This window comes from Orbilia oligospora (genome assembly GCF_000225545.1).
Source record: "Orbilia oligospora ATCC 24927 unplaced genomic scaffold scaffold00054, whole genome shotgun sequence".
NCBI lineage: Eukaryota > Fungi > Ascomycota > Orbiliomycetes > Orbiliales > Orbiliaceae > Orbilia > Orbilia oligospora.
Window position 1 is genome coordinate 896,035 of NW_011645611.1, and position 26,738 is coordinate 922,772.

The window sequence follows — 26,738 nt, forward strand, 5'->3', positions numbered from 1 at the left end:
TTTATATGTTTTCTTTATCCGCCTGGGTGACCGCGAATATCGAATAGGATGACGTCGTCAAGGTATTATTAAAAATAAAAATATTTCAAAATTCGAAAGGCCGCGGATTCGGTAGATATCGATCCAAGCGGTCATTTAACGTGAACTTGAAGGGTTGAAGCAAATGTGTTGTGACTAGTGGGAGGATCTGTGTAACGGTGGGCCGAAGCGACTGTCTTGCGACAAGATCGGGAAGGACTGTTGAGCCGGGGCCGAAAAGTAAGGAGCGTGTCAACCGCAATGCAATGTCCCGAGTATCCGCAAGAGCAAAGCAGAAAATCCGAGTTCTATTCTAGAGGGATTCCTCTCAAACACAAAAGAAGGCTGCGGTGTTAAAGTACTTATACATTTTGCTACTGGCACAGGTTCTCATAGTTAATGTTACGGGACGGCCGTACGGTCATCGTCAACTTTGCTGCATTGAACGATATCCCTACAACACACCAAAAAATACAACAAGGGCTATCAACTGTGCCACAGCGATACAGAAAAAGTATGATGATGAAGCACGGCCAAGAAGTCCAAGGACCCGGGCGGCTAGCCAGAACAGGGCATACTATGAAAACAAATCTTTGTCTGCAACCGATCGGTTTTTGTGAATTTAAGCTTAAAATACGTCTTTTTCGGTGCCGTATCGATATCTACGTGCCCTGGACCAAATCACGAATCTTTATTCCTATATGCTATCTCTTCATTTGACTTGAGATCCCAGATTCGAATATTATCTAACGAGGTTTTAGAGCTCTAGAGTTCGAGGCTCTAGCGCTTTGCAATTAATGGCCATTTTCCGCTGCGTCGAGAATTAGGGATGTCGCAGTAACGCTCTTGTCCCACAAGAAAGGACACCGCCATTTGCATCCATGCAAGTGGGTCGAATGACTGGGATTCGCTTCCAGCCGCTTGAGACATTTCCCGTTGCGGTTCAATGCACCATTATGCTGGAATTTGACAGCGAAATTCTTCGATGAGACTGCTTATTGGTTCATGCAGTAGGACGAGGGGATCGACTGCGCACAGTGGAGTTGCGGCTACTTCCCAGGAAAGGAGTAAGAATACGCGACCACAATATTTGATAGGGTCTCTAGGAGCAAAAAGCCTGCAAATATTTCCAAAAAAAGATTCATTAACAGAATTGCAGATGTCTCCACCTCATGGTGTAAACTATGCGCGCTGTGGAGATTACTGATCCCACACGCCCCACGATTTCGATTATCGCCAGGAACATTTTTGGATGGGATACCAAATTCAATATTACTGGCTGTGGTCAACGGACTGAACAATTAGATCTTCTTACACACAAAAATAATTGATTCCCCAAGAGGATTAAAAGGAAAATGGCCAACATCCAGCCCAGACACACAAAACGGTATTGTTTGGGACACATAAATAGCTCACGAGCTTTAATACTTGAGGTTGGACCGAAATATTCCTGTCGATCCTTAGTCAGCTTAAATGCCTCCTGCTATCCCATTTTGCTGAATTGCTCAAGTGGGTCCAGACATATAGTCGCATCTTGTCCCATTAATCGTATCTATAGAACGTATCTAAACGTCGTATTTTCCCAGTCCGTGACTTAGGAGCAAATAGGCCTGTCAGTATTTGGTGCTTGAGTTTTAAATAAATTTGGTTATCTTTATGGGCATACGGTTCATCCATTCAGCGTTACTCATGGTTTCGCTCTTATCTTCTCCTGCATTTTCTCTTTCGATACGATCTCGGCGGCGGTTCTCGAAATTGTAGTAGAATCGAAGAGCCAGCGCTACTATTGCAGCAGCTCCTTGAGTTGCTAGAACTGTAACTTTCGCGGGAAAGTACCTGTAGATATCGCGATATCGATATATAAGAACCGATCAGCCATCCTCTCAGACGATTAGAACTTTACACACGAACGGCAAATAAAAGCTTACCCAGGAGCGTCCTTGGCCTGAAATGTCATAGGACCAATAATACTTCCGATCGAGAAACTCCCAGACACTACCACACTTGCGGCGATGCGTTTTGTGTGACCGGCGACGTTTGCCGCGAGCCAGGTGTAGACTAAAATAAGAGTTGCGGTGATCTGCGAAAGAATTCGATCAATATGCAGATACGATAGCTGCATTCACCAACTTGGAAGATATTGGAAGAGAGGCTGAATTTTTGCACGTACGGCGTTTACCAAATAAATCCCAATAAGGTTTCCCGCTTTTTGGCTATCGGACAAAAAGGACATAAGGGAACCTCCCACTATCCCGGGAATACACAAACCAGCAATCCATAGAGATCTCGTGGAACTTCTTCCAACAATAATTCCAGATAACACAGTAGACAGGATTGACACAACCCCTGACGGCATATTGAGGAGAGCCGTAAGCCTAGGTGTGTACCCAAAACTTCGGATTACAGTAGCTGAGTATGTCGTAATCACACCTGAAGAGATCGAGATCTAAAAGCAATATGATTCATCAGCATTTTTTCGCAGCATATCTGTCGTACTACTCATCACGAATAAGCCATACCAGAATTGTAAATAAAATAAGTGCCCATATCTGCGGATCTATGAAGACCTCCTTAAGCTGATTCGGTTTAAACTCTGTGCTGCTAACCCCGGTTTGATTTTTTTCCACCTTTTCAAGAACCGCTAGCCGTTCTTGCTCCGTAAGCCATGTAGAACTCATGGGTGTATCAGGCAGCTTCCAGAGGGTCCATATTCCGATGGCTATGGTTACACCACCCAGCGCAAGAAACATGACCCGCCAGCTCGCAAAACTGCTCTCAACGTGTTGGAAGCCTTTGTCACCAATTTTTGGTTAATCAAATAGCCATAAAAATAAAATAAAATCCTTTCTGCGAAAAGAAAAAGAAAATAACAGTAAATTCCAATACCCAACTCCATATTTAAGGCAGAAATGACAACATACCGTAAGAAACTAGACCCCCAAATATTTGGCCAATACCAAGCCCGCTGTACCACAAGCTCATGCGGGGGACTTGTTCCGACTTTGTGTACCACATGCCTAAGTTCCGGAATCTTGGTCAGAACTAGTCTTCGCGATATCAAGTCCTATGGCTTGACGTATTGTAAGTTCCTGACGAAGGCTGGAAAGCACCTACTGGTAATGAGAATTAAACAAGGGGCAATTGCCGCCTATCAAAGTTTGCTCCTGATGAATATCAATTGTTCGAGACTTTGGGATATCAAGGGCAGCGAGCTTACTTCAAAAGCACCGAGAAAAATTCTGACTATCAATAGTCCGGTGAAATCATGACAGGCGGCGGTACAAGCGGTTGTGATACCCCACATGATGACGCTAAATCCCAAGTATTTTGCCGTTGGAAGTTTTTGTAAAATGATGCCTAGGTCGAGAATCAGTGTTAGCTTGAATGCAATCTTGATTCCTATCGATCTTCTGGCCATCCAGAGAGCAAGATAAGCGAGCTCATCCGTAGTGTATCACAAAAACTCACCTGTGGGTATTTCGGCAAGTAAAAAGGCTATGAAAAAGGCAGTGGCACACCATGAGAAATCATTTCCTTTTAAGCGGAGATCTTGGTTTAGACCCATGACGGCAGCATACTATGGCACCCGCAAAACAAAAGACATTATGTTAATATGTTTCCGGTGAGAGTTAACCTCCCTCCCATGCTGGCGGTTTGCAAACCGTGGAACGTTAACAAACATCAGGAGGAGTCTTACATTTATATTCACTTTGTCAATGAATTGCATTGTATAGCAAGCGAACATAATCGGCACTATTTTGTAGTCTATCTTTTTTAAGAGTTCTTTTTCGTTGACGGGCGCTGCATCGTTGTGAAGGGCCCGCTGTTGGCGAATAAAAGCTAAAGCAGCGTCGCCTGATCTTGGGTCATGGGTAGGAGAAGATGCAAGTCGTGTCGAGGGCTCGCTTTTCAAATCTAGGTATTGGTCCGGAACATTGTGAGATATAAGCTCCATTGCCGTTTATTTATGTTTCTGTGCCCTAAAAAAAAGTTATATTGATATTTCGCGCGGTTATATAAAAGAGCTTCGGGAAGAATGGTCTAGTTCGAATTAGGGCGATAGTAATTGACGTTAGATCTATAGAGCAGTTGAAGATGTTGTTTAAGGAGGGGGGTTGGCGTAATATATGCGATTAATCAATCACTTCTGCACCCGAATTCTTCGCCGATTGTAATATGCGCCCAAGGGCTCGAGTTCGTAAGATGGCAGATAGCGACAGTGTTATTTCGATGGTTCTCGCCCGCAGCTACTTAACCAATCGGAAGCCCTCACCCTTGTGCCGTTTTATCAATTTCTAGTCTAGGCGACAAGTTATGATGTACCTTCGTGATCGGAAATTCAGCCCCGATGCTTGATCTGTACGAGGGTAGCGTACCTTATGAAGAAGGTTTACTCGGATCGAGCTGGGCTGGGCTCATGAGCAACGTCGGTTTATAATATATATCGTTGAGCCGACAATAGGAATACCTTTGCCGTGACCACGCTAGGGATTGACGGAGGCTGAATTCCTTAAGAATTTACCAGTGACGATAAGATCAAGATGAATCAACGGTAGACTAAAAAGATGAAATTCAAATCTGAGCGGACAGCTGTCTTAGTTATGCTCGATCGGCCGAAACTAGCGTTCAATGTAGATTGTATTATATATGTATTCGACCCCTAGATACGAGATGTCAGCGGCCTGGAGGTGCAGATAAAGACCACTGAGAAAATACACAATACACGCCGAAGTTCAAATCAGTCCGTAAACAGATATCGGAATAAGGCTAGGGGATAGGTCACGCCGCGCACCAGCCCAAGGCCTAGGCCGGTTGCGGTTCTGCGTTTTGGCTCCCGCATACCACAGTACTTTTGATAGGAATCCATAGAATGCGCGAACGACACCAATATGTTTATTTTAACCTTCGTACCCGAAATATTTCTGAGAACCCAATTTCTCTATCCTTTTATTTATTTAGACCAGAAGAAATAGCAATTTGACTTACAAGGCATGTATTATATTGGTACGCTGTCTATTAGCAAGAAGTGCAGAGGAAATTAGATAAATATACACTCCAAAACGATGCAACGATATCGATAATATAAATTAGTGTTATCGATCGCCTGGAATATACTCTTCTTAAGTATTTCCACCAGGGTAGAGGAAAGGAACAAAATAAACTATCGATTTATCTGCGCACGTGGGATAAATATATCGATATATCGGGTGGGAATGATGAGGCTTTCCGAAAAACTCTCCTCGTAGCAATACCAATATACCGGAGAATACTCTCTCTATATATAAGTAATATACAATCAGCGAATTTATGGTACATCATCGCAAGCTAAACCGCGTACTGCAAATCAAAACAATATTTAACTTGAACAATGACCAGAAGCTCATTTCCCGAGGCCATTTTAACAATGTAAACTCGAATATTCTCAGCATTTGGTGGGATTGCAGCCCGATATCTGTTCAGAAACGTAAGTAGTATGGTTCCTCAAAGGTAGGAATAAACCTTGAACCATGCAAGAGCCAGGTAATACCATGCTCTGAGGCCTCCTTGCCTTTTCTCAAATCCAAAAATCTGCATTCCGCCGCCTTGCTTTTCCGAATGTTGGTTATTCATGCAGATAACTAGTAGTTATGGCACTATTCGCGAATCCGGCCCGTCATGATTTATCACCACAGCCCAATCGATCAACCGGTTTGCTTCCAAATTTTTGATTATTCAACTGAACTGCCAACATTCCATATGAAGGAATTCTTCTATACAATTGAGACATAATTACTCATTCTTAAGAATTTTACTCTACCAAGATTTAAAGCCAATCCAAGAACCTTTTGTGTGGTAGAACACAGGAGCATGTGGGGTTTCTAGTGCTACAGTTTTAGAAAAACCCGAGGAGCAAAATACTGAACCTCTCGAAATTTATAAAAAGTGAGGTTATCACCTGTAAAGTAAGGGCTTTCAAGTGTCTCTATAGGGACAGGTCAGAAAGCTGCTAAGCGATATGTCGTGTTACGAAATCTAGTCTCCCCGTGTCTCAATTCACAAAAGACCCGAAACACATAACTCGAAGATTTATGCTTCTATAAGATTCTCAAAAGGTTGCAACAACCTTGCTCAAATGCTCTGGAGAGTTCTCAATGTTGCACGCCAGAAGAAAGATCATTTCTCTCCCATTTATGAATTCAATCATTAATCGGCGATAGAGGTTTATGCAAGTAGGTAAATTAATAAAGCGCTTCATTACAATCTAGTCAGCGAGCCGGCCACCTTCTCGAAGATACGGGCCTATTGAATATATATTTCTAAATTATCAACATTGTAGCAAGATATTTAATTGTATTGATAGTTGATGGGATGGATGTCAACATATTTATATTATAATAGGTATTTAGGTATACACAAGTCTGAGTCCGTTGAAAGATCTATATACCACGTGCTCATAAAACTTAAACCCCATATTCGTAAAGCTTATGCTTACAGTTACTAATCTTCGAATAACAGTCGGGTCATTCAGCTGATCTCACTATACCGAGGGAACAGGCTTCCAAGGACTATCTACTCGCGTGGCCAAAAGGTTATTCCGACCTTTGGAATTCTCCGAAGACTGGTGCAAAACCTCTTTTCGGACACTAAAAGATCAAGGATTGTTACGTGTCTTTGTACACGCAGAGTAATTTTTGAGGTTGTACTATTCCTCGCAAGTTTACGGAGGGTGGTACGGGGTCAATGTGATCCTTGTCATGCTCGGGCTCTTGATTAACCCGGTTCATGAATTCACTGTGGTATTATGCATGCTTGTTGCGTTTTACAATTCTGCAGCAAGGCGTAATAACCTTCTTTGGTATTGCATTGGAAGCTCATCAATTAACCAAGAGTGTATCCGACTTCAGTCCCAAAGCGGTACTTGATCGTATCTAGGGTACTATAACCCTATTAGGCGACCATTGAAGATTTGACATAGAAAAGTTATGTTTCATGCATCAATTTTGACCCCCTAACTATTCTCTAACCCATAGATCATTTAGCTTGTTCTATGTATCGACGCATCTAGGCAAGCATATACTTCTATCTCGTCTCGTGAACGAAATTTTGCCGCGGAGATCGACTTGGTTCGTACCCATTTGTGGTAGTTTAATTTTTTTTGTTTCCACGAGCTTTGTACTACGGATAGATCAATATAATGATCGATGTATTTGGCACTCAGATCTTTTGATAACATGAGATAGTCATCTTTTCTATATAGACGCCAGTTGGCTGCAAGTATGTACATAGCTAAATAGTAGTCTCGTATTGCAGGCCCGGCTCGTTTGAGGGATCTAACCAAATCAGCAATACATCCCCTACGAACAGAATAGCTTAGGTATAGTAGATTCAGCCCCCAAAGTTGTAACGAATCTTTTGGTAAGCAAATCCTTGCTAGTTTCGAGGCGCCTAGGCGTTGTTTGGAATGCTGGATGCCTCGTATAATGTTCTAAATGCGATTATACCAATCCTTCGACATCCCAGTGTGTTAAATGATGCAAAGCGGATAGTTGTTGTTGGTTATATACTCCTTAGCTTATACTACTAGTAGTGTTCAGTAAGTTTGGTAGTTATTGGTGTTGAGCTGAGACGTAGCAGTTGCTGGCTCTTTGGAGTCATGACGACTTCATATAACTTCAATTCTTTACCTGATCAACGTAGAAGCATCCAATGATCACGTCACAACCTCCAGAATCTCAAAGAACTTGCTACCTCAAACATCACCTCTCTTGCTCTAGTCAGTACTGCATACCACCGAAGCTAAACTTCTATTCTAGCCCGAGGGCCTAGCCGATAACCTTCAACAATATGGCGCTCTCGACGCGCTATATACTCGTGGATAAGGATGCTCCGGCGTTCTGGGACCCCGCCTCTGCCTCTGCCTTTATTTGCATCCTAACCGTTGGTATCCTTGGTGCTGCCGCGGTTACGGTAAGACTTTATGGGAAACTCAAGCTTACGGGCAACCTTGCTTGGGATGACATGTTCATGCTTCTCGCCGGAGTGGGTCAAAGAAATCCACCTTCCTGATCATTTCTCAATTATTACACCCCCTAATAGATATTATTTTTTACCAGATATCTTCCGTTTCATACACTGTCATGGCTCTACTCCGTAAGTTGCCTATCACGGAACTTACATCAGTATTACAGAACCTAATACAAAGTAGAGGTCCGGTACGGTTTGGTCGTTCCAATGCAGGAAAGGCCTTACGAGGTGCAATTACGATATCAAACAGTAAGTTTGCAGTTTTATCTTCCCATTTTCGTTTTTAGAAGCGCCGCTAGTGTCTACAGTATAAATTTGCTAACATTCCCTCGGAATCCTAGATCAATTACACTGCTCGTGTTTTCTACCTTACCGGTCTGATGTGGTTCAAAGCAAGTGCAATGCAGCTATCCATATGCCATCCAACCTCCTGTTAATCTGGATTTAGCTTTCTTTGTGCATAACCTGTCATAGAATGTCGAACGGCCGCCTCGAAACGAAGTGTCTAGTGATGGCAACATTTGCATCTTGCTCCGCTGTCGGCATCACCAGCATCATTGCACTGGCACTGGCATTCCCTCAGGTACCCCTTCTCTTCCTATTTTGGCATTGTGATACACGCCAATAAAAGCATTATTCAAGCTAATAGAATCTATAAGGGCGCCGTTGAAGGTGTGACTTTACAAATTGGCATTCTACTACAATTGATGTATGGATTCATTGCAAGTAAGAGCCCAGTATAGCAACTTTAACCTTCAACAATAACTAATCAAGACGCCTCCGAGCTTTTTAGTAACTTCAACTTGCTTTGATATTATCTGTTTCGCGTTACCATTCCTTTTCCTGGATAATCGGTATTTGAATACAGTCCAGAGAAATCATCGAAGAGGGTGGATGTACGTAACATTCGCCACGACTTTTTCATCTATCATGCGAACTTTTACCATTGCACCCGCCACCTCCATCTTCAGCACTGAATCAGAGGCCCTTGTGATTATGGGTACTTTGGAGTTAAACATGGGGGTATATCTATCGAGACAATATCGGTTCTTGACGGATTGAAAGGCACCTATCTAACTTTGACGTGTTACGCTATAGATTATCAGCACGTCCCTTCCGTCTTGGTACATGTGGATGGACATTTCCAGAAAAGGCAAACGAAAATTCCGTGATTACCAGCCTATTAGATCTCTCCGCAGGCTATTTTTGCCTTTGGCCAACCCCCTTCAAAGATGGGTCCGCCGATCGTATTACAACTTTATCACAAAGAATGAGGATAAGATGGGGATGTCGAAAATATTGCGACAGCTTCAACAAATCCAGGACTTACCGTACTACCAGATGTTATTCTGGAACGCCGAAGTGAACCCTATAGAAAGAGCTATGGGAATACGAGCAAAGTTTTGGAATATAACTTCGAGGTTCCAGAGGTGGCTCCGAATCACCGAGGCCGATCTCTCGTACCGGTTTAGAACATTCATAAGGTTGAATAAGTCTCCTTCTCTATCTGATGGAATAGAGCTTGATTCCACGGAAGAGAATGATAAACGGGAAAAGAGCAAAACTAAAGGTCGCTCAGATTTGGATATCCCGGCCAACGAACAATTCAATGAAGGTCAAGACATGGAACCCTTGCTCAAAGAGCAAAGAGAGTCCTTCCTCACTAATCGCAACTACAATATTCTGTTCACTTCGGATAAGACGCTGACTGATATGATACGCGACGAAGAGCTTGAATATATTGAAGGTATTCAATGGCAGGCAATAAATGAGGAACAAGTGGACTTCAAGATGAGACAAAACTTAGCACCAACTCAAAATCGCAATCTTGACGGTTTACTTTTTGACGAGGGAAGTACGAGCGGCTGGGCTAATGGAAAAACAGGAAAACAGCGTGGAATACGTCGAAGAAAGTGATTCTAAGATTTCTATAGATTATCTAAAATGGTAAGCATTCTCAGACATTCTGAGAGGCTAACCCTACCAGCTTTTCTCGCTTTGGCCCAGTAACACAAAACTCCAATGTATATTTCACAAATACAATAAAATCATGAAACCCCAAAACTTGTGGACTAGTTTCCAAGAATTCTACATCCTAGAGGCAGCTTAATTACTCAGGGCACAGCATACCATACAAACTCCGATTAATTTATTCCACGCCGGATCTGGCATAACCAGAACTTTCTACTAGTTCACACGCAGCTGGTCGGGGTCGGGATAATTATACCTTCTTTGAAAATTCATTACATTGCCGTTTATGACCGCCTTGCTAGTGTTTAAAAAGTTGCAACAGTACGTAGTTTATTCCTAGGTACTAGCGGCCCATCGTCGCAGTATTCCGACGCATAAATTTACTATCAGTAATTTATCTCAGTGTGTAAAGGATTCTCAATTTAATATTCTTACTAACTATTCGTCGCCTTATCAGTTGCAGAAAGCCTTGGAACGAAAGTAGTGGTACGTTCTACTGGCGTATTGCATATTGGACATAATTATACGCGTACTAGTATACTCTTGCGAGATGTGCGAATGCACATCTCCTGCGGATGCCCAACGAATCAGAGCCGCTCGATGTCTAACATCCTTCCGATTTAATGACCGCCGTGCGCCGGCTATCTAATGTAGCATAGCCCTTGTAAAACCGCTGGATCTATACCATCTAGCTAGGCGTTTTCGGCCGGGCCTGTCGAAGTCGGGGTCGGGATGATGGCTGCCGTTCAACGTTTCATTGGAATCTTCAAGATTGAGAGGAGGTACAATTTGAATACAGATCGTGGAATCTATTTCTCTCGCAGAAAAACGTTCTAACCCAGGTTTTGTCCGAGAGCAGTAGATCAGACTGGGGGGTCGCAGTTATATACACCTCAATCCCTGTCTTGAACTAGTGATGTAACCAAATACCCAAAAGTTTGCCCAGTTATCCAGGAGGATATACCGGTAGTAGAAGTTGGATATACGCCGGGATACAACATCTTGTGGTTTCCCGAGATTTAATTCACAGTTCGTCGCATCGAAACCCCAAATCCAATGTTAAATCCGAAAAACGTAACTACTGATATGTACCTGTATCATTCTTGCACTTTGAAGCTTCGATAGAACTAGACCAAAGCTAAATCAATCCATTAAGCTGAATGCCCCATCCTTAAAATTTTGGTCAAGCAGATTGCCCGAGACGGAGATTCAAGGTTGCTTTTGGAAAGTGGTAGACAAAGCACACCGTTTTATTTGATCTCCCGTATTTGGTACAACTTCATGATACACAAATAAGCTGTGTATTGCGCGATGTATAATCGAATTCAAGGTGGGACAAGGTGCATACGTGGGGGGTACCGGTGTCATGTAAATGACCCAACAAAGAATTCAACAAGCCCTCAATTGGCAGGAACAGATTTTGCGTTTTAACTTCATGGTCTTGGTGAGTCTAGTAAACCTTACGCTTGATTAGTTGAAAAAGCTGTTTTACAATAATATTTTTGAAAAATCAGAGAGATGTAATATACTAGTCTAATTTCATTCGCAGTAGGTGGCTTGTCTAGAAACAGAAAGGGGTGCTGGACCCGGATGGCTAGCATACATCTCATATCTAACCTAATAAGTTTGTCGTCGCATTCATAGAAACGAACCGGAAACAATGGAGTAACATAAACATGGATTCTAAAGAAATAAAGACAATACCCACGGCTACGTTTTTATGCGTCAACTCAGCCTGCACTCATGGGACAGGCTTGTTAGCACTCATCGACCAAAATCTGTCAACCCTCATCTCCAGCATGTTCTTCATCGAGATACCCTTCGTCAGAAAGGTCTACCCAGTCCCCATCTTCCTGTCTGTCGGAATTTCGCTTCTTTGAAATCCTCCAGTATACCATATAAACACCTTGAGCTCTGCCTCTTGTTTGTAGACTGCCGACGAGGGTAACGTCTTGAGGAAGAACATGATCGACGTCCCGAACTCGTCTTCGTTGGTGTACGCGGCTGAAGATCTTGTATTCATACCCACTGAGTGTATTTTGTTGATACCTGCTTTGTCCACTCTTCCTGTGTTCTATGATCTTCTTCAAGGCATTACGAATTTTGACCCTGGTCTGACCATCCTCGGAGGTTGGTAGCCCGAGTTTGAAGCGGGCGATATGATTGAGGATGTAGCCTGCGCCGTAGGAAACCGTTTGGCGGACTTGTGTCCCAACAGGTTGCTGTAGAAATCGTGGATAGTACCTTTAATATCTCTTTAGTAGATCTTCATCGTGGATATTAGGCGGGAACGCTTCATCAAACATACTGTTCAAAGCCTCTGATTCTCGTATGCTGAGCTCTAACACTAGGTAGCATCTCAAAAAGTCCATTTTGTCGAAAGGCTTTCCGAAGAAGAAACTGTTTCTTCTGAGACCAGCCACACGGCCTAGGATGCGACTTGTCGGTTGCATCCCTTTCTTCCGGTAGTAGCTTAAATTTTGCCCACTTCTCAACTCGAGCAACAGGGCGTCCCCTGCGGGCACGCCTAAGCCGTCCCAGCGGCTTCATACATGACCTACGAGGAATCTTGTCCTTTCGTAAGGGTGGCGGGATGATGACCATTTCTCCCATTCGATTGAATTTGCGCTCAGTTTTGACATAGCTCGGATACTGGTTGGCCAGAGTGCAATCCATTTTTGCGAAGTGTCGGTTCATGTCCATTGTGGGAATGTCGAGCTCTTCAGGATCATAGGAGATATCAACATTGCTTCCGTTAACAGAGTTGCAGGTAAGCATTAGGCGGTGATTGAGAAGCTTGCTGGACCATCCAATATCTGATTCCCCCGAATCAGAGTTGTTATCGTCCTCAAATTTACTACATTGTTATATGTTAGATTGTCCCTTAATTTTGAAAAACGCACGTAAAAATTTAACTGGACATACTCTGCCATGTACAACCCAGTTGGCGAGGCTTTCCAGTTATCCTCTAGCCCTAATATCTTGAAAGAGATATCTTCATTGATATGTTCGTCGTCACTGCCCTTGACCCCTGACCATATAGTCTTTGGCGCGTCAGGTGCCTCAGCTCCATCCTGTTCCTCGCAGTATGCAAATTTTGGAATTGCGCCGGCCTCGATGCATTCGTACCTTCCATCATGAGATATCCATCCCTTCTGGACCGGTTTCCAGCCTGGTGTACAAGGAAGGCGCGGCCAAGGTCTATCCGGCACGGAGTCGGGGCCTTCATCTTGCTGACTTGTGAGTTCACCTTCACCTCGGCCTCGTCGTTGCTCGTGTCTTTGCTTAGAGACTATCTCTTGCTCGTCAACCTGTACCATAAGTTGCTCCACTTCAATTTGACCCCGGTTCATTAGTCGGAGAAATTCTTTTGCCCTTTCATTATCAGTGTCTCCTTCGGACTCGATCAGTCTATCAAGGTACGATTCAATATCCTGCTTCTGGTTTATTTCAATAGGCGTGGTTCCGGGACTCATCAAGTGCTCATTCCAGTTACGCTTCCACGCTGTAATAGTGTGATCTTTCTCCAGCTCCGTAGTATCCAGATCATTTATGTAGTGCCCAAAGTTCTTGCGTAGAGCTTTCAATTTCGCCTGTTTCTCTTTGCTTGGAGGCTCTTCTCCAAAGGAGAAGTTGCCAATTTTCCTAATTGGCGGCATGTATTTCGCGATAACTGCTCTAGCAGCCATCTCTTCGGCACGGGCGAGGTCGTGTTCATCGAGGAGCGGAATGGAACGACCAGCCCCATAATGTTGGATCTTTTTTCGACGGGAAGCTAGGGTATCGGTATGCTCGGGGCTAGTTGGGGAAGATCCTGCAAGGAGTTCATCTCGTGCCACACCAAGATCAGTGGCATAGGCCTCAGCAAAACCAATTGCGAGATCTAGACATGAGGGACTCTCAGGAGCCTTGTCTGTCTCATAAGTTCCTTTCACCTCGTTTCTCTCAACTTCGGTATTGATAGATTCCAAACCTAACGTTAGAGGTTGTTTAGCAGGGGCTTAGTTGAATACAACATATTTTAACATACCACAAGGGCTATCACTGGAATCGCTGATGGGCGATACCATGACTTTAGCTTGGAAAGCCTCGTTATCGAGTTTTGGTATGGAATTCCTGGTATTTTGTGCTAAAGAAGTTGTGGTCTCGTCGACATTCATATCGGGATCACTTCTCTTCTTAATGAGTTTTCTGGTTATATTTTCAATTCGAAGGGCTTTCAGTTTAGCAGAAAAAGTAGTTAATCGAATACCCTGTGGGTGAGCTTTTGTACCAATCGACCATTTCTTTGATTTCTCCGGGGTTGAGTTTGTGCTAGATGGAACAGGTGAGCTTTTTCGAGATGGACTCCACCCAAATATCTTGAACGGCATTGCCCCGTCTTGTTCATCCAGCTCGCTTCCAGGTCCCTGTGTTTCACTAGTATCAATCAATTGCCGCTGGTCAGGTATGTATACATGCCTTTCCTTCAGGAGGACAGGAGAAGGAGTATCCTGGTCATCTAGTGTAAGATTGCTTCGCGGCGAGAAGATTCCCGTAGTTTCTCCTATCGGTGATTCGTCTGTTCCGTAATAAAAGAGAGCTTGTTCTCGCTCAGGAGTGGCGGTGACGTCTTTAATGGCCCAAGCAAAGTTCAAAGTATGCCTCTGACCAGGAGGATCAGGTTTTGGGTGTGGGGTTGCTGGCCTAGGAGAGAGAGAAGCCGTCGCAGTAACAGTGCGAGCGTCGCCTATGCGGCCAACAAATATTGTTAGGAACCTATAACTCTTTATTTCATTTTACCAAACTATGCAACCTACCATCACCCTCCTTCTTTCTTTTAGGAGATCGAACATCATGATCGACCACTATCTTCCTTCGCAAGTTCTTTCCGCTGGGAGTTCGTATATCTTCAAATTTATGAAAATATAATAAAGTAAGTTTTACGGTGTCCCAAATCCAGTATTACTTGATGTTACAAAGGTATTAACTTACCAGGTGTCTGTTCTCTCGCTTCCTCAGTAGAAGTCTCATCTTCGTTATCTTCATTCCTCATAATTCCAACAACATCTTGCTGGCGATGCTCGAAATCGACAACGGCCTCATAGTCATCAGCGACATTCTGCTCCCATTGACTGACGGCAAACTCAAACTCCCGTCTTCGAGCAGACGTGCTGAGACGGCGGAGAAACTCGCTTTGGTTTTGCGTCGTATCAGGCATCTCGAGTATTTAGGTACTTGCAACTCAGGCTACACGACCATATTATATCAGCTGCAGCTCAAATAACAAGAGGTTACCGGGGCCTTCGCGAACAACATACCACGCTGGACTTATACTCGTAGATCGGTGTTCCGAATACAGTTATACGATGGTGGCACTAGGTACTGAGGTTTAGCAGGATCGTTGATTGGATTGCTAGCTGAAAGACCCTGCAGGCCTGGCGAAGGAGATGTGTGAGAGGTGATGGCTTGAATCTATTGGTTTCAAGGTAGAAAGTATTTTTTCCAGGGCCCCGTGTTCTCACTGACGGTTGACTTACAATTGCACAGGTATTGGTTTTTATACGACATCGCGAGGCCCGTAGGCACAAATGCCATTTACGCACCGGTTATTGGAGGCGGTGTCTTGCAAGGTTGTTAAAATTGAGGGCAAGCGGTGTGCTCAGTCAGATCAATGTTATATGTGATTAGTGCTTGTTATTAATTTGCTGTCAATTTGATCAAGGTGTCTACCATTCCCAAAAGGCCACAAATTGGGTTAAGGATACCATATTTAAGCTTGGGTATATTGTAATAATTTCCAAATTTCTAGGAAGGGCCATTTGTGAATCAATGCCTCGCTAACACAGCTAACCCTGATTTTGGACATTGTGCGTTGACTCTGTGGGTAGTTGTTCGACATGTTCCACGGATCTGCAGCGATTCCATTGGCACCACGGTCGAGTCCCCACCAGTCGTCATGTTACACAACGATGTTGGTATTTCTAGAAGGCTCATATATATGCTCATAGGACACAAGGTATAGGTATCAAAATTTAAAGGCTACCAGATCTATATACTTAAGTTAAGCTAAGTACTTACCTATACCTGGCGGCATATACAATGCTTACGGGGAGATTGAAAACGTTTTAATAGTAATGGTTTTCTATATATTCCACCAAATATCTACAAAAGAACTGAAAAGGTGTGACCCTCGAGACTATACAAAATGAAAAGGTAAAGGAAAACTCGCTGCATGAGCTTTTTCATCCTCGAAAACTATCTTACACGAACGACTTTACACAGCAATTAGACATAAGGCCTAATTTATCATGTTTAAACCCTGGCACTGCACCCATTGAATCCTTGGATGCAAACATCGCGCTTGAACTTCTCACAGCTTCGAGTCTGCATGCCGCTGCGCTTAGCACGCTTCATGCATCCAACAAAGCTGCGTTGGCATCTGATGAAGGCATCATCGCAATCACGACGGGTGAGTGCGGATTCGTAGCCGCTCAACGGAGTGCCGGTACCGGATGGGTCCTCAGCAGTGGCAACGCTGGTGGGGACAGTTGGAGCTTCAATGGTGGTAAAACCAGGCCCCAATGGGAAGGTCGACGGCTTAGGATAGTCTGGAGTGCCTGAGGTGACAGGATTGGGAGCAACGGTTGTCTGAGCTGGAACATTTCCTCCCTGGACAACGGTGACGGTCTTCTCGACAACGGTAGTATAGAGGCTGGTGACAACGCTGGTAGCAATGCTAGTGACAATGCTAGTCGACACCTCCTTGGTAGTAACGGAGACGGTAACAGTCTTGTCAGAGCAAGCGGCAACTGGGTCAACGGTTGGGACTGGTGCAAGGGTCTTGACTCCAACTTCCTCATCGTCCTGCTCGTAGCACGGAGGGGGGGTAGTGGTATAGGTTGCAGTCAATGTGACGGATTGGCCGCCGATGGTGGTGACAAGGGTTGTAGTAAAGGCGGTTTCTTCTGGCTCATCCTCCTCATCGGTCTCAGTCTCGGTAGGAGCTTCGTAGCCACCAGTTGGATTTGGCACTGGGGAATCGGTAACAACTGGGGTTTCTTCGACACCAGCGGTACCAGCTGGGAAGTCTCCAGTTGGGAAAACTCCATCAGTCGCAGTAGGGACAAGAGTAGGGAAGGAGCTAGTGTCGGCTGGTGTGGAGCTTGATGGAACCTGAGGATTTGGGGACGATGTACCATCCTCAGTGTAAACAGGTGGGCCAGGGATGACATAGCTCTCAACCTTTGGGTAGTAGATGTTGATGAAGATGCCAGGATCGCTAGCGGAGTATGCACCAGGAATCTTAACAGTATCTGGAGTATTTTCACCAGTGGCGCCGGTGATCTCAATGTTGGTACAAGAAGGATAGAATTGAGCACCTTTCTGCTCATGAGCAGCGTGAAGAGCAATGATCTCGTGACGCAAGAGATACTGTCCGTTCTTAATCTTCTTTGGGAGAGTGAGAGTATAAGAGTTATTGTTTTTGATAACGGCATCGGCGGCCCATGTTCCATCAGCAAGGAGACCGGCTTCATCGATTTTGAACCAGTTCAACTCAGAACCGACTGCGGTAGTACAGTCACCTCCACAGTCAGCAAGGTAAGTGATGACAGGTCCCTTGTGCGAATCTGGCCATTCGGTCCAAAAGAAAGTAATTTCACTGCCAGCTGGGGCTGGAGCAACAAGCTTGGCGGCTTTGGCCCCTTTGTTGCAGGCAATTTCGGCGCTCGTGACGTCGTCGATGAAGGAATTGCCGTTTTCCCAGAAGGCTTGGGTGATGCGTTCTGGTGCTGGGTTCTTGTATTGATCCTGGAATGGCAAGGAACCAGTGTATCGCTGGCCGCCGATGAGGAATTCTTGAACGATTCCATGGCCCATAACCGTCGAAGCGGCGGAAAGGAGAGTAACCAAAGTAGTCTTCATTTTGAACAGTTAATATAATTTAGAGGGAGTTTTCTAGGAAACTTTCGTATATATCGAATATCCTATGGTAGAATATAGAAATATGTATAGCTGCGCTGCAAACTGTGGACGACCCAGTCTTTCCTTTGACAATGCTGAAGAGCACAAGATAATGAAATCCAACTAGTGGAGTTTCTGATATATCTGATCAAACAGATATCTACAAAACGAATATCAAATTCGTTTCGGTATGATACAAGCAACTAGGCTGTGTATCTTGAAGTGACGTTTGTTTTGGTGTAGCAAAGAGAGTGAATGGTCCTCTACAAGAGAACGTGTTGTATCTAACAACCAAAAAGACGTTGAAGAAAAAAAGGTGAATGAGTGTGGGCGTTCGTAAAGAACGAAAGGTGTGAACTGGGTAGTTTCAAAAGCACAACAGCCGCGGGCTAGGGATAGAAGAAAAAATCCATCAAGAGAGCGTGGTTATAGAGTCTATTATATGGTTTTCGAGGGCTGCAATATTGTGGTCAATGGTCAAGGCAATGTTGGCCGGGTGGATCTCTCCACCGGTTGCCCAGATCTCAACTGACATGGTTCAAGGGTCTTGATAATTAAGTTAGATTGCAGACTCCTGATCGCCACATTACTGACCCACCAGGGACTACATCAAGGCGGCGTCTGGCAGTAGGCTAATGGAGGCTTGTGGTGTATCTGACAGTGGGATGACAGGTGCTCCTTTCGGGATAGCTGTGAGACCTCATCAGTTCGAAACCGCCAAGTTGGGATTTTTGATAGTAGGAGCCCCGCTACGGTCGCTCTCGTCATTGCACAAGGACGACCCTAAGGGCGGCTTACTCTTGCTCGTAAGTATACCTGCCGTTCATTCAACTCGGCTGGCAAAGCTCAAGCTAATTTTCTCCACGCTCAGGGATTCTGGTCCTGGCAAACTGTGTCGTGGATGGACAAATCTTGAGGCAACAATAAACGCCAAAAGTGATTCGGAATCCGGAAGCAAGGTTGTCAGCGAATGACCGTTGCACAACGTTTCCATATCTGCAGTCAGCGCTACTCCGTACCAACAACGGGCTTTTCTTGGGCGCGTGGTGGTGGTGTAGAAATCTAAAGATATCACCACGCTGCAGAAACACCGAACAATGCAATGCGATATGCTGAGTTTCGGCGATTCGTAATGCCATCATATTCCCTTCTCGAATAGTCTACCAGCTTGGACCATGAAATGACGCCTTTGCGCCCTATGGTATCGTTCGTCATTCAAAAAGGGGCGTCATTGTAGTTCGGAGGCCCATTTAATATCTTTAAAACTCGTGGTGCTTCAAAAGTACAGACCCGAAAAGAGGCAATTTCTTGCGAGCTAGGCTATTTGGAAGCTCGTCTCCCCTTTTCTTCGTGTTAACGCTGGGTCTTGCCAGGCATATATATTGAAACCATGCGGGTTTGAAAAGGGCCAGGGTCTGATTTCAAGTCTTGACTAAAGAACCCACCCACCCGAGAATCAGCAATGATGAAAGATCTTTCCTTCCAACGCTCAGGCTACCGAGAATTTTTGAAAGCGAGATTGTTCAGGCTAACGGGATTTTTGAGTGTTACATACAGGCTAGAGCCTGTCGATTGCGTCCGCCCAATCTACGGTTTGCTGTAGACTGCGTATACGTAGTACATATAGAACGGGGAGTGTTATACCTATAATATGCAGCCGATATACCCGCAGTCCGATTATCACGCCGCGGCTTGGACCATAATCCGGCCGTATACGATTGTCGATATTAAGATCATGATAAATGTTGATCAGTGCAATCGATGTTAACATGTTGTTTGCATCACACCGACGCCCCAGAATTAAATTGCCAGTCGACTTCCGTCAACACAAAAAACAAAGCGTAAAATACCACATAAACAACGCACCGTCTCATAACTATAAACGGCCTGGAATACGAGCGCTATATATCTTGTTTAAACGTTTTCCAAAATCATGCGCCTCCATTAAGCTCTTGGGGTTCCTCAAAAAAAAGGAATGAAAAAATAAATGAAAGCAAAATTTTAATCCGTTCCTCGCTCATACGCGTGGGGGCGCTTACCTCAAACCCACAATCCAAGATTGATATTACGTAGCTATCGAAGACTATATAGGTAAAGAATGGTTTACCGCCTCAAATCATTAGCTACCGAGGTATACACGATCCACAAACATGCATTATTATATCATTATTATATTATTGAATATTAATCGCTAGCAAAGTTCAAGGTGAGGGGCGCGGGAACACTATGCTGAGAAATGCGGAGCCCGGAAAATTCATTGCCTTGACTTCTCCCGCCCTACTTCCTCATCAACACTCCTACTTTCCCCGTCAATTACCACCTCCTCCGGTCCATTAAATGTTTTCCTTCCCCTAACCGCGTACCAGAGTACACTTATACCTGCAAAACCCATGAAGACTACAGAAGCGTAGTTCATGCCGGCAGCAGTGACAGGAATACTGACAGGCATACAGAATAGGACTACGCTCAATATAATCCAGGTTACCGTCGCTATATTGATTGCATAACCAAATTTCCCCAAAGAAAACGAGGAGTTTTTGACGGCAACACGACGGTTGAGAATGTTGACAAGGATCGGAAAACCATACGATGTGGAGAGGCAGATCGTGGCAACGCCGACGAAGGATTGGAACGCGGCTGTGGAGCCGAAGTAAATGAGGCCAAGGAGACAGCAAATTGCGGACGACAAAAGCAGCCCGTTGAGTGGGACATTAAGCTTGTAGTTATATTGTGACCAGCTGTGCATTACACGGATTAACCTTTCAACCCATAAATGAAGATAAACCAAAGAGATATATTTATTACTTACTATCTGGATCCAGGAATCGCTCCGTCTCGGGCGAATGCAAAAGTGCATCGACTTGCAGCAGTGAGTGCGCCAGTTCCCGCGAAAAGTGCAACAACAAGTACTAGAAACTCGTCAACAAACTCCTTTCCCAAGCATCAATGAGGTGAGACAGGTATATATACCGAATATTAGCAATCCCATTCCACCAGCCTTGCTCCCGGTAACTGTAGTAAAGATCATTCCGATCGGTTGGCCATTCGCTACACTGAGTATAGCCTTCACCTCAGGCAAAACAAACAACAGAGGAACGAGATAAGCAACACCAGTCAACCCCGCCATGAAGACGCTCAGCACCATTGCCTTGGGAACTTCTTTTTCAGGGTTCTGAACCTCCTCGCAGAGAGATGCGACCATGCCGTACCCGGTTAAGGTATATGCAGCTTGTAGAAGGCCGACGAAGAAAGACCACCCAGATGGGTATCCTGAAGCTGTTGGGTCGTAATGAGCAAACACATACTCCGCAGTATTTCGGTGACGAGCGGTAGCTAGCAGCACAACCATGATGATGATGACTGCAGCCGCGGTCCAGATCATGCCTAATATAATCCATTTTAGTCAATATTCCTTCGAGTCGGGCATCCAATCCTGTGAGGTGTTTCCTTACATATCGTATTCAATAGATTCAAATGTTTGCTAAAGAATACATTGACACCCGTACACACAGCCATTACTCCCCAAAACATGAGTACAGTTTGCCATGTATTCGCGACGAAATCTTCCTGGAAGATCGAAACTCCCGAAAGGAACAACTGGCCAGTCGAGAAAGCAATTGAAAGGGTTACACTAAAACCACTGTTAGAATAGGTGTTGAAAGCTATCTATCATGCTGGATAGAATTTCGATCGAACTTACGTCCAATTACCGACGAGAGTCAACCACCCTGTAATCCAGCTTGCTATTGGCCTATATTTTGGCGTGGATAACATTGCCGACCACTATATATTCCGTTAGAATATCTTCTTTCATAATTTAAATTAGCACCGGTAGTAACGGCTTATACGCACATAATAAACACCGCCAGCGGTCGGGTACACAGCACATATTTCTGCTAGGCTTGCCGCGATACCCATTGATATCAGCGAGACAAGAACCCAGCCCCATATAACTGTCACACTCTCTCCATTTGTTAAACTAAGTGATAATGTCGTTGAAAGCCCACACGGTACCGCTGTAACAAGGTGAGTATCCAATTAGCCATCTACTACTCAACTTGCGTCGATATGCGCGTGTATCTAGACCTGAACGGATCAATCGTACCCATAATCGCAAAGGACCTTAATATTACGTGCTAAGTTAGCACAAGCTTGGACTGTATCAGTGTAGGGCAATGCAGGGAACCTTACAATCCCATAATAGACACCATGCTCAAGTTTTTGGGCAAATCTTCCCGCTTGTTCCCTGTGCTCATGCGCTTGAGCGCAGTCCCACCGCCTAAACCTCCAGGACTCGAAGCTCCCGACATTTCTATCCTTCCGCCAAAAAATGACCCTAATCTACCCGCAGTAATGTTTAGTGTTAATCGTTTCGACTGTTTGTTTTAACCGTTGTCTCCTGCGCAGATATAACCGCGATATAGTTTAAGTCTCCGTCTGGTAAGGTTTATAAAATTTAAAATAGCGCTGTGTTGCAGGGAGACAACGAGGTATATAAATGTATCCAAGTCTAATCGCCACAATCGTTACACGGCGAATATGAGTGGTGACGTCTGAGTTCCTAGGATCACAGGGACTAGGCTCTAGGTTTAGTCGACTAGTCCGGAGTATATGGTATGAATATCGGCTTATTCGGCGACCCAGTATAGGTATACTATCACCAGAGAGGCTTGAAGTCTATCGAGGGCTGGTCACACGACACTGCTGCCAGATTTATCGCAGAGGTTACGTAAAACCTCAAAGTAAAGGAGGAAAACTTTGAATTAAGTTAGGTCGAGAGCTCTAGAAAGAAAAATTGTGGGCCGTCGGGACAGTGTAGGAGGCGGACCGTCCCTTATCAAAGCATCCAGTCACCCAACTGCTTGAATTTCGCAAGTCTCAATTCCTTGTTGATAGCCTCAACAAGTTTACTTCATCCCAGATCCCCAGGCTCTTGGTCGTCGCACATCTTGGTGTGAACATCACAGCTTCTTTTTTGACTGGCCCCAGTCGCAAAGTCTTCAAGTTTAGCATTAGTCTGAAAGAAATCCCGGGACAAATGAGATACTTTTGGAAAGTGCCCGCCGCCTAGCTCCTAGCATTGGAAGGGAGGCCCTGTTCTAGAAATAATCAAGATGCAAATCATAGTCGCTGCCTGCCTAATGCCAGTCGGGGCTTATGCAGGCCACTTGCCTCTCCTGTTTCGGGCAACTCGCCAGATCCGGAACAACACAGAATCTCCAACAGGGTCGGTGCTAAGAAGGGCTTAAGCCGGCTTTGACGCAAAAATCGAAGCAGTAATCACACTTTTCAAGCGAAATATATCTTGATCATCTCGTTGATGAGATAGGAAATTGCTGTAGAAATCCATTAAATTAAGGCGACCACAGCGTCTTAGTTTATCAAAACTCGGTGGTTATTTTACGCTAGCACTATCACAGCTTTCATTTCGTGACCTGCAGGGATTCAGCGGCAACGAACCGAGAGAACTAGTTCAGCTATGGTATACATCTATTTGAAGAAATACCAATCCTGATAGCTAGGCCCCTTCGTTGCCATCGTATTTTACGCCTTGGGAGCTTAGGGCTCCTAAGATACATGAGGAACTTTTTGCTCTCTAGTTAATTAAAGGTTAGAGACTTAGCTTTCTCATTGAACGCGATATTCTAACACATCAGAATTCCGAAATTCCTAGAATTTGAGCAAAATTAATTGCTTTATGAAATGCCATGGCTCCTTGAGGACGAAGAGTTAACTCTTGATCAAAATACAAGAACATACTACGAGGGCATCTATTAAGCTTACGCCGCCTCTCAACGCTAGAAAGCCAGGCTAGGGTCACTTAAGGCCTTAATTGATTCTCACCTATATCTTCTTTTATGATGTCTAGAAGCAAGACCAGGCTAGATTGGAATTAAACTTTTTTGGCCTAGTTGGCGGAGTATGCCTAATTAAGGGCGAGGCAGTGTCAGGAGATTTGTTACGAGATTGGCCACGAGGCTAATGTCAGGATATTCGTTGAGCAACGCAAAAAATGCAACATCCACGATATATAAGTGCCGAAAGAGGCCACTGACTGTATAGGTCTTATACGTAGCAGCAATTAATTCTGGTTTACGAGATAAGTCTTATAACGCTGGCAGCCGAACTTATTTATTTATTTATTTATCTCTGTCTTTGGTGGGGGGAGGGGGGTCAAAATATGAATCAAACGGTAGAAGAGACCTATTCATAGCTTGTTCGAGCATTATAAGGAATTATAAGGTACAAATCCAGAATCCACCAACAATTTGATGGTGGGTTATCGAAACTCTCAAATTAAGTCCGCAGCTATTCTAGTTTTTAGACGGGTGCTGCGATAATCAAAGAGGATCCGCCATGCACTATCAGGAAAATACCCGGTGAGCCTCAGCGAGATAAAAGTAGGCACAATTTATGAAAAGTTCAAAAAAACAAAACAAAAAGTCAGGTGTGGGATTTGAACCCCAAGCTTGTTTCCAAATATTTCTAAGAAGTCAAGGTCTACGCAGGACCAAGCCCTCCAAAATGAGGACTCCGAGGGGGCCCTTCCTCGGAGTCCCCTGCCGGGCCTGCGAACTATCGTGTACCCTAGCAGTGCTAGTGGTATACACGGTAGTTGGTGCGACCCGGCGCTTTTTGGCTGTTATAACCGCACAGCCAGGCGTTTTAGCAGAAGTTTGAAGGGTTAGCTTCATGACCACTGCACCATGTAGCCCGAAGACTACATTTGAAACAACACTTTTTGGGTATTTAAGGGGAATGATACTTTTATTGTATGTGGTGGGGGTCCAGATGATATATCAATCTAATGCTCGGCGCAGTTACGAGTGTGTGCTCAGCTAGTCCCGAAGCCGGATACAACGAATACTCAACTCGAACCGCAATTAATCGATTCTGTAATACAGTATATATATATTGAGCATTCTGTTCACGCTATAGGATTCGAACCTATCAGCAGGACAGTGTTAGAACTTGCCTTGTTGCTAGAATCCTCAATAGCTTTCTAAACATTTTATAGTAGATAGGGTACCTGACTAGGATGAACAGCTAGCTAATTATAACGGAGGCTCTACGTAACAGCTTTCTATCCTATCAAATCATATATCGCCAACTAAGAGAAAACCTCTATGCTTGCACCGAGCATGTTTAACCGTGCTGCCAGATCCTCATAACCCCGATTTATTACATAGGTATTCCTTAGAATCGACATTCCTCTTGCTGCTAGCATCCCTATGAGAAGTAAACTCGCCGGCCTGAGCGCCGGTGGGCATGACAAATTTGCCTTTACAAGCTCGTTGGGCCCTTGGACATGGACTCGATGTTGATCTAGAAGCTCCACCCTGACGCCTAGTTTGGATAGCTCCGCGTAGTATATAGCACGCCGTTCGTAGATCCAATCGTGGATCAGTGTTCGCCCTGTTGCAACTCCGGCTATAGGAACAAAATATGGTAGACTATCTGGGTTCAAGCCAGGCCAAATGTTAGGATGTAGCTTGTCAGGGAGGGCAGAAAGTTTCCCTTCATGTCGGTGGATGGTCAAGTCGGCTAGGTCGACATAACCATTCGCTGCTTTGTAGGACGACGACATTGTATACCGCAACCCCATTTTCTTCAACTTCATTAACTCAAGTGCAATCCAGCGGAAGGGAACCCTTTTGATCGTGATTTCCGAGTCAGTTGTGACTGCAGCAGATATGAAGAACATAGCTTCTATCGGATCCTCTGTCGGAGTATATTCGACGGTCTTCTTGATTCTCGGTAAACCCCTGATATGAAGAAGCGGAGTTCCAATACCTTCTATTTCGACCCCGATCTTTTGCAAGAAATAGCAAAGGTCTTGAACCATATAGTCGCAACTCGCCGCCTGTATGAATGTTTCTTCTGTCGTGCAAGCAGCCGCTAGAATTGTGTTGTTCGTGACAGTATTTCCGCTCTCATATAACGTCATTTCCCCTGGTGCTTTTTTATCAACTTTAACAATGTATCGATTATTGGTCGCGGTGATACTGACACCGAATTCCTCTAGTGCGTATTGGTGTGGTTTTACCGTTCTCTCTCCTAGTTCACAGCCGCCAGCGTATGGTATATCGAATTCCCCATGATCTTGCATCAGTGGCCCAATGAGCATGAGGACCGATCGAGTTTTTCGGGCTGCCTCCTCATCCAAATTTTCCAACCTTAGTTTCTTTGGCCGACGGAGTTCAACTGTATTGTTTTCCCTCCAGGTTACTTTAACACCAATGCTTTCTAAAACTTCTATCATTCGGATAGCCTCTTCGATTCTAGGGAAATTCAGGAACTTGGTGACACCATAATTCAACAAACTGGCGCAGAGGAGCGCGACTGCTGCGTTTTTGCTAGCCTTAAGTGTGACTTCGCCATGGAGCCTGCGGCCACCCTCAATTCGAAGATTGACTTCCCTGTTGGTTGATTGGAGATCGAGAGTATTTGAAGTTAGGGAATCTGTGTGATGGACGAATGGGCCAGGCTCCGAGTCTGAGTTTGGAACGTCAGGTATCATATTGGGATGATTAAGAATACAAAATGCATTACGCGGCCAAAGATAGTTGGTAGGTGCTTAAGCTAGGTAATTTATATTAAAAAGGGTAGAATAAAATTTTCGAAGTGATGCAATATCTTGCGCTTGATGGTTGATTCCAGGTTTTACCCCCAATTGCATACGGGTTAGCCTTGTCTCGTCGCCAGACTCCTCAACTATGGTTAGCCTCGAATAGTCCGTCATAGTCTGCTACAACTGCAACTTGTGCGCGTGCGCGGTGTCTACAAGGGGGACTTCGCAA

The 26,738-nt window shown here is 44.5% G+C and overlaps 6 protein-coding genes across 6 annotated transcripts; 1 reads left to right on the forward strand and 5 right to left on the reverse strand.

The window, feature by feature from the left end:
- Window positions 1–1,652: 1,652 nt before the first annotated feature.
- AOL_s00054g290 (uncharacterized protein) lies at window positions 1,653–3,973 on the reverse strand (the record flags this gene model as incomplete). The annotated part of the gene is made up of 9 exons (XM_011121606.1): window positions 1,653–1,854; window positions 1,947–2,098; window positions 2,189–2,464; window positions 2,538–2,809; window positions 2,940–3,035; window positions 3,133–3,166; window positions 3,236–3,375; window positions 3,487–3,595; window positions 3,716–3,973. 9 exons carry the CDS (start codon window positions 3,971–3,973, stop codon window positions 1,653–1,655), a joined length of 1,539 nt encoding a protein of 512 aa, XP_011119908.1.
- Window positions 3,974–7,842: 3,869 nt separating this feature from the next.
- On the forward strand, window positions 7,843–9,939 carry AOL_s00054g291 (uncharacterized protein; the record flags this gene model as incomplete). Its single annotated transcript, XM_011121607.1, has 8 exons — window positions 7,843–8,037; window positions 8,112–8,148; window positions 8,204–8,271; window positions 8,364–8,404; window positions 8,497–8,605; window positions 8,682–8,748; window positions 8,816–9,045; window positions 9,121–9,939. The coding sequence occupies 8 exons, from the start codon at window positions 7,843–7,845 to the stop codon at window positions 9,937–9,939; spliced, it is 1,566 nt and encodes a 521-aa protein (XP_011119909.1).
- A 1,835-nt stretch (window positions 9,940–11,774) lies between these two features.
- AOL_s00054g292 (uncharacterized protein) lies at window positions 11,775–15,193 on the reverse strand (the record flags this gene model as incomplete). Its single annotated transcript, XM_011121608.1, has 6 exons — window positions 11,775–12,237; window positions 12,302–12,850; window positions 12,919–13,966; window positions 14,024–14,722; window positions 14,793–14,882; window positions 14,968–15,193. 6 exons carry the CDS (start codon window positions 15,191–15,193, stop codon window positions 11,775–11,777), a joined length of 3,075 nt encoding a protein of 1,024 aa, XP_011119910.1.
- Window positions 15,194–16,287: 1,094 nt separating this feature from the next.
- Window positions 16,288–17,898, reverse strand: AOL_s00054g293 (uncharacterized protein; the record flags this gene model as incomplete). Its single annotated transcript, XM_011121609.1, has 1 exon — window positions 16,288–17,898. The coding sequence occupies one exon, from the start codon at window positions 17,896–17,898 to the stop codon at window positions 16,288–16,290; it is 1,611 nt and encodes a 536-aa protein (XP_011119911.1).
- A 2,293-nt stretch (window positions 17,899–20,191) lies between these two features.
- AOL_s00054g294 (uncharacterized protein) lies at window positions 20,192–22,247 on the reverse strand (the record flags this gene model as incomplete). The annotated part of the gene is made up of 8 exons (XM_011121610.1): window positions 20,192–20,675; window positions 20,747–20,846; window positions 20,908–21,321; window positions 21,390–21,568; window positions 21,638–21,720; window positions 21,790–21,953; window positions 22,043–22,059; window positions 22,129–22,247. 8 exons carry the CDS (start codon window positions 22,245–22,247, stop codon window positions 20,192–20,194), a joined length of 1,560 nt encoding a protein of 519 aa, XP_011119912.1.
- A 2,801-nt stretch (window positions 22,248–25,048) lies between these two features.
- On the reverse strand, window positions 25,049–26,458 carry AOL_s00054g295 (uncharacterized protein; the record flags this gene model as incomplete). Its single annotated transcript, XM_011121611.1, has 1 exon — window positions 25,049–26,458. The coding sequence occupies one exon, from the start codon at window positions 26,456–26,458 to the stop codon at window positions 25,049–25,051; it is 1,410 nt and encodes a 469-aa protein (XP_011119913.1).
- Between the last annotated feature and the right edge of the window lie 280 nt (window positions 26,459–26,738).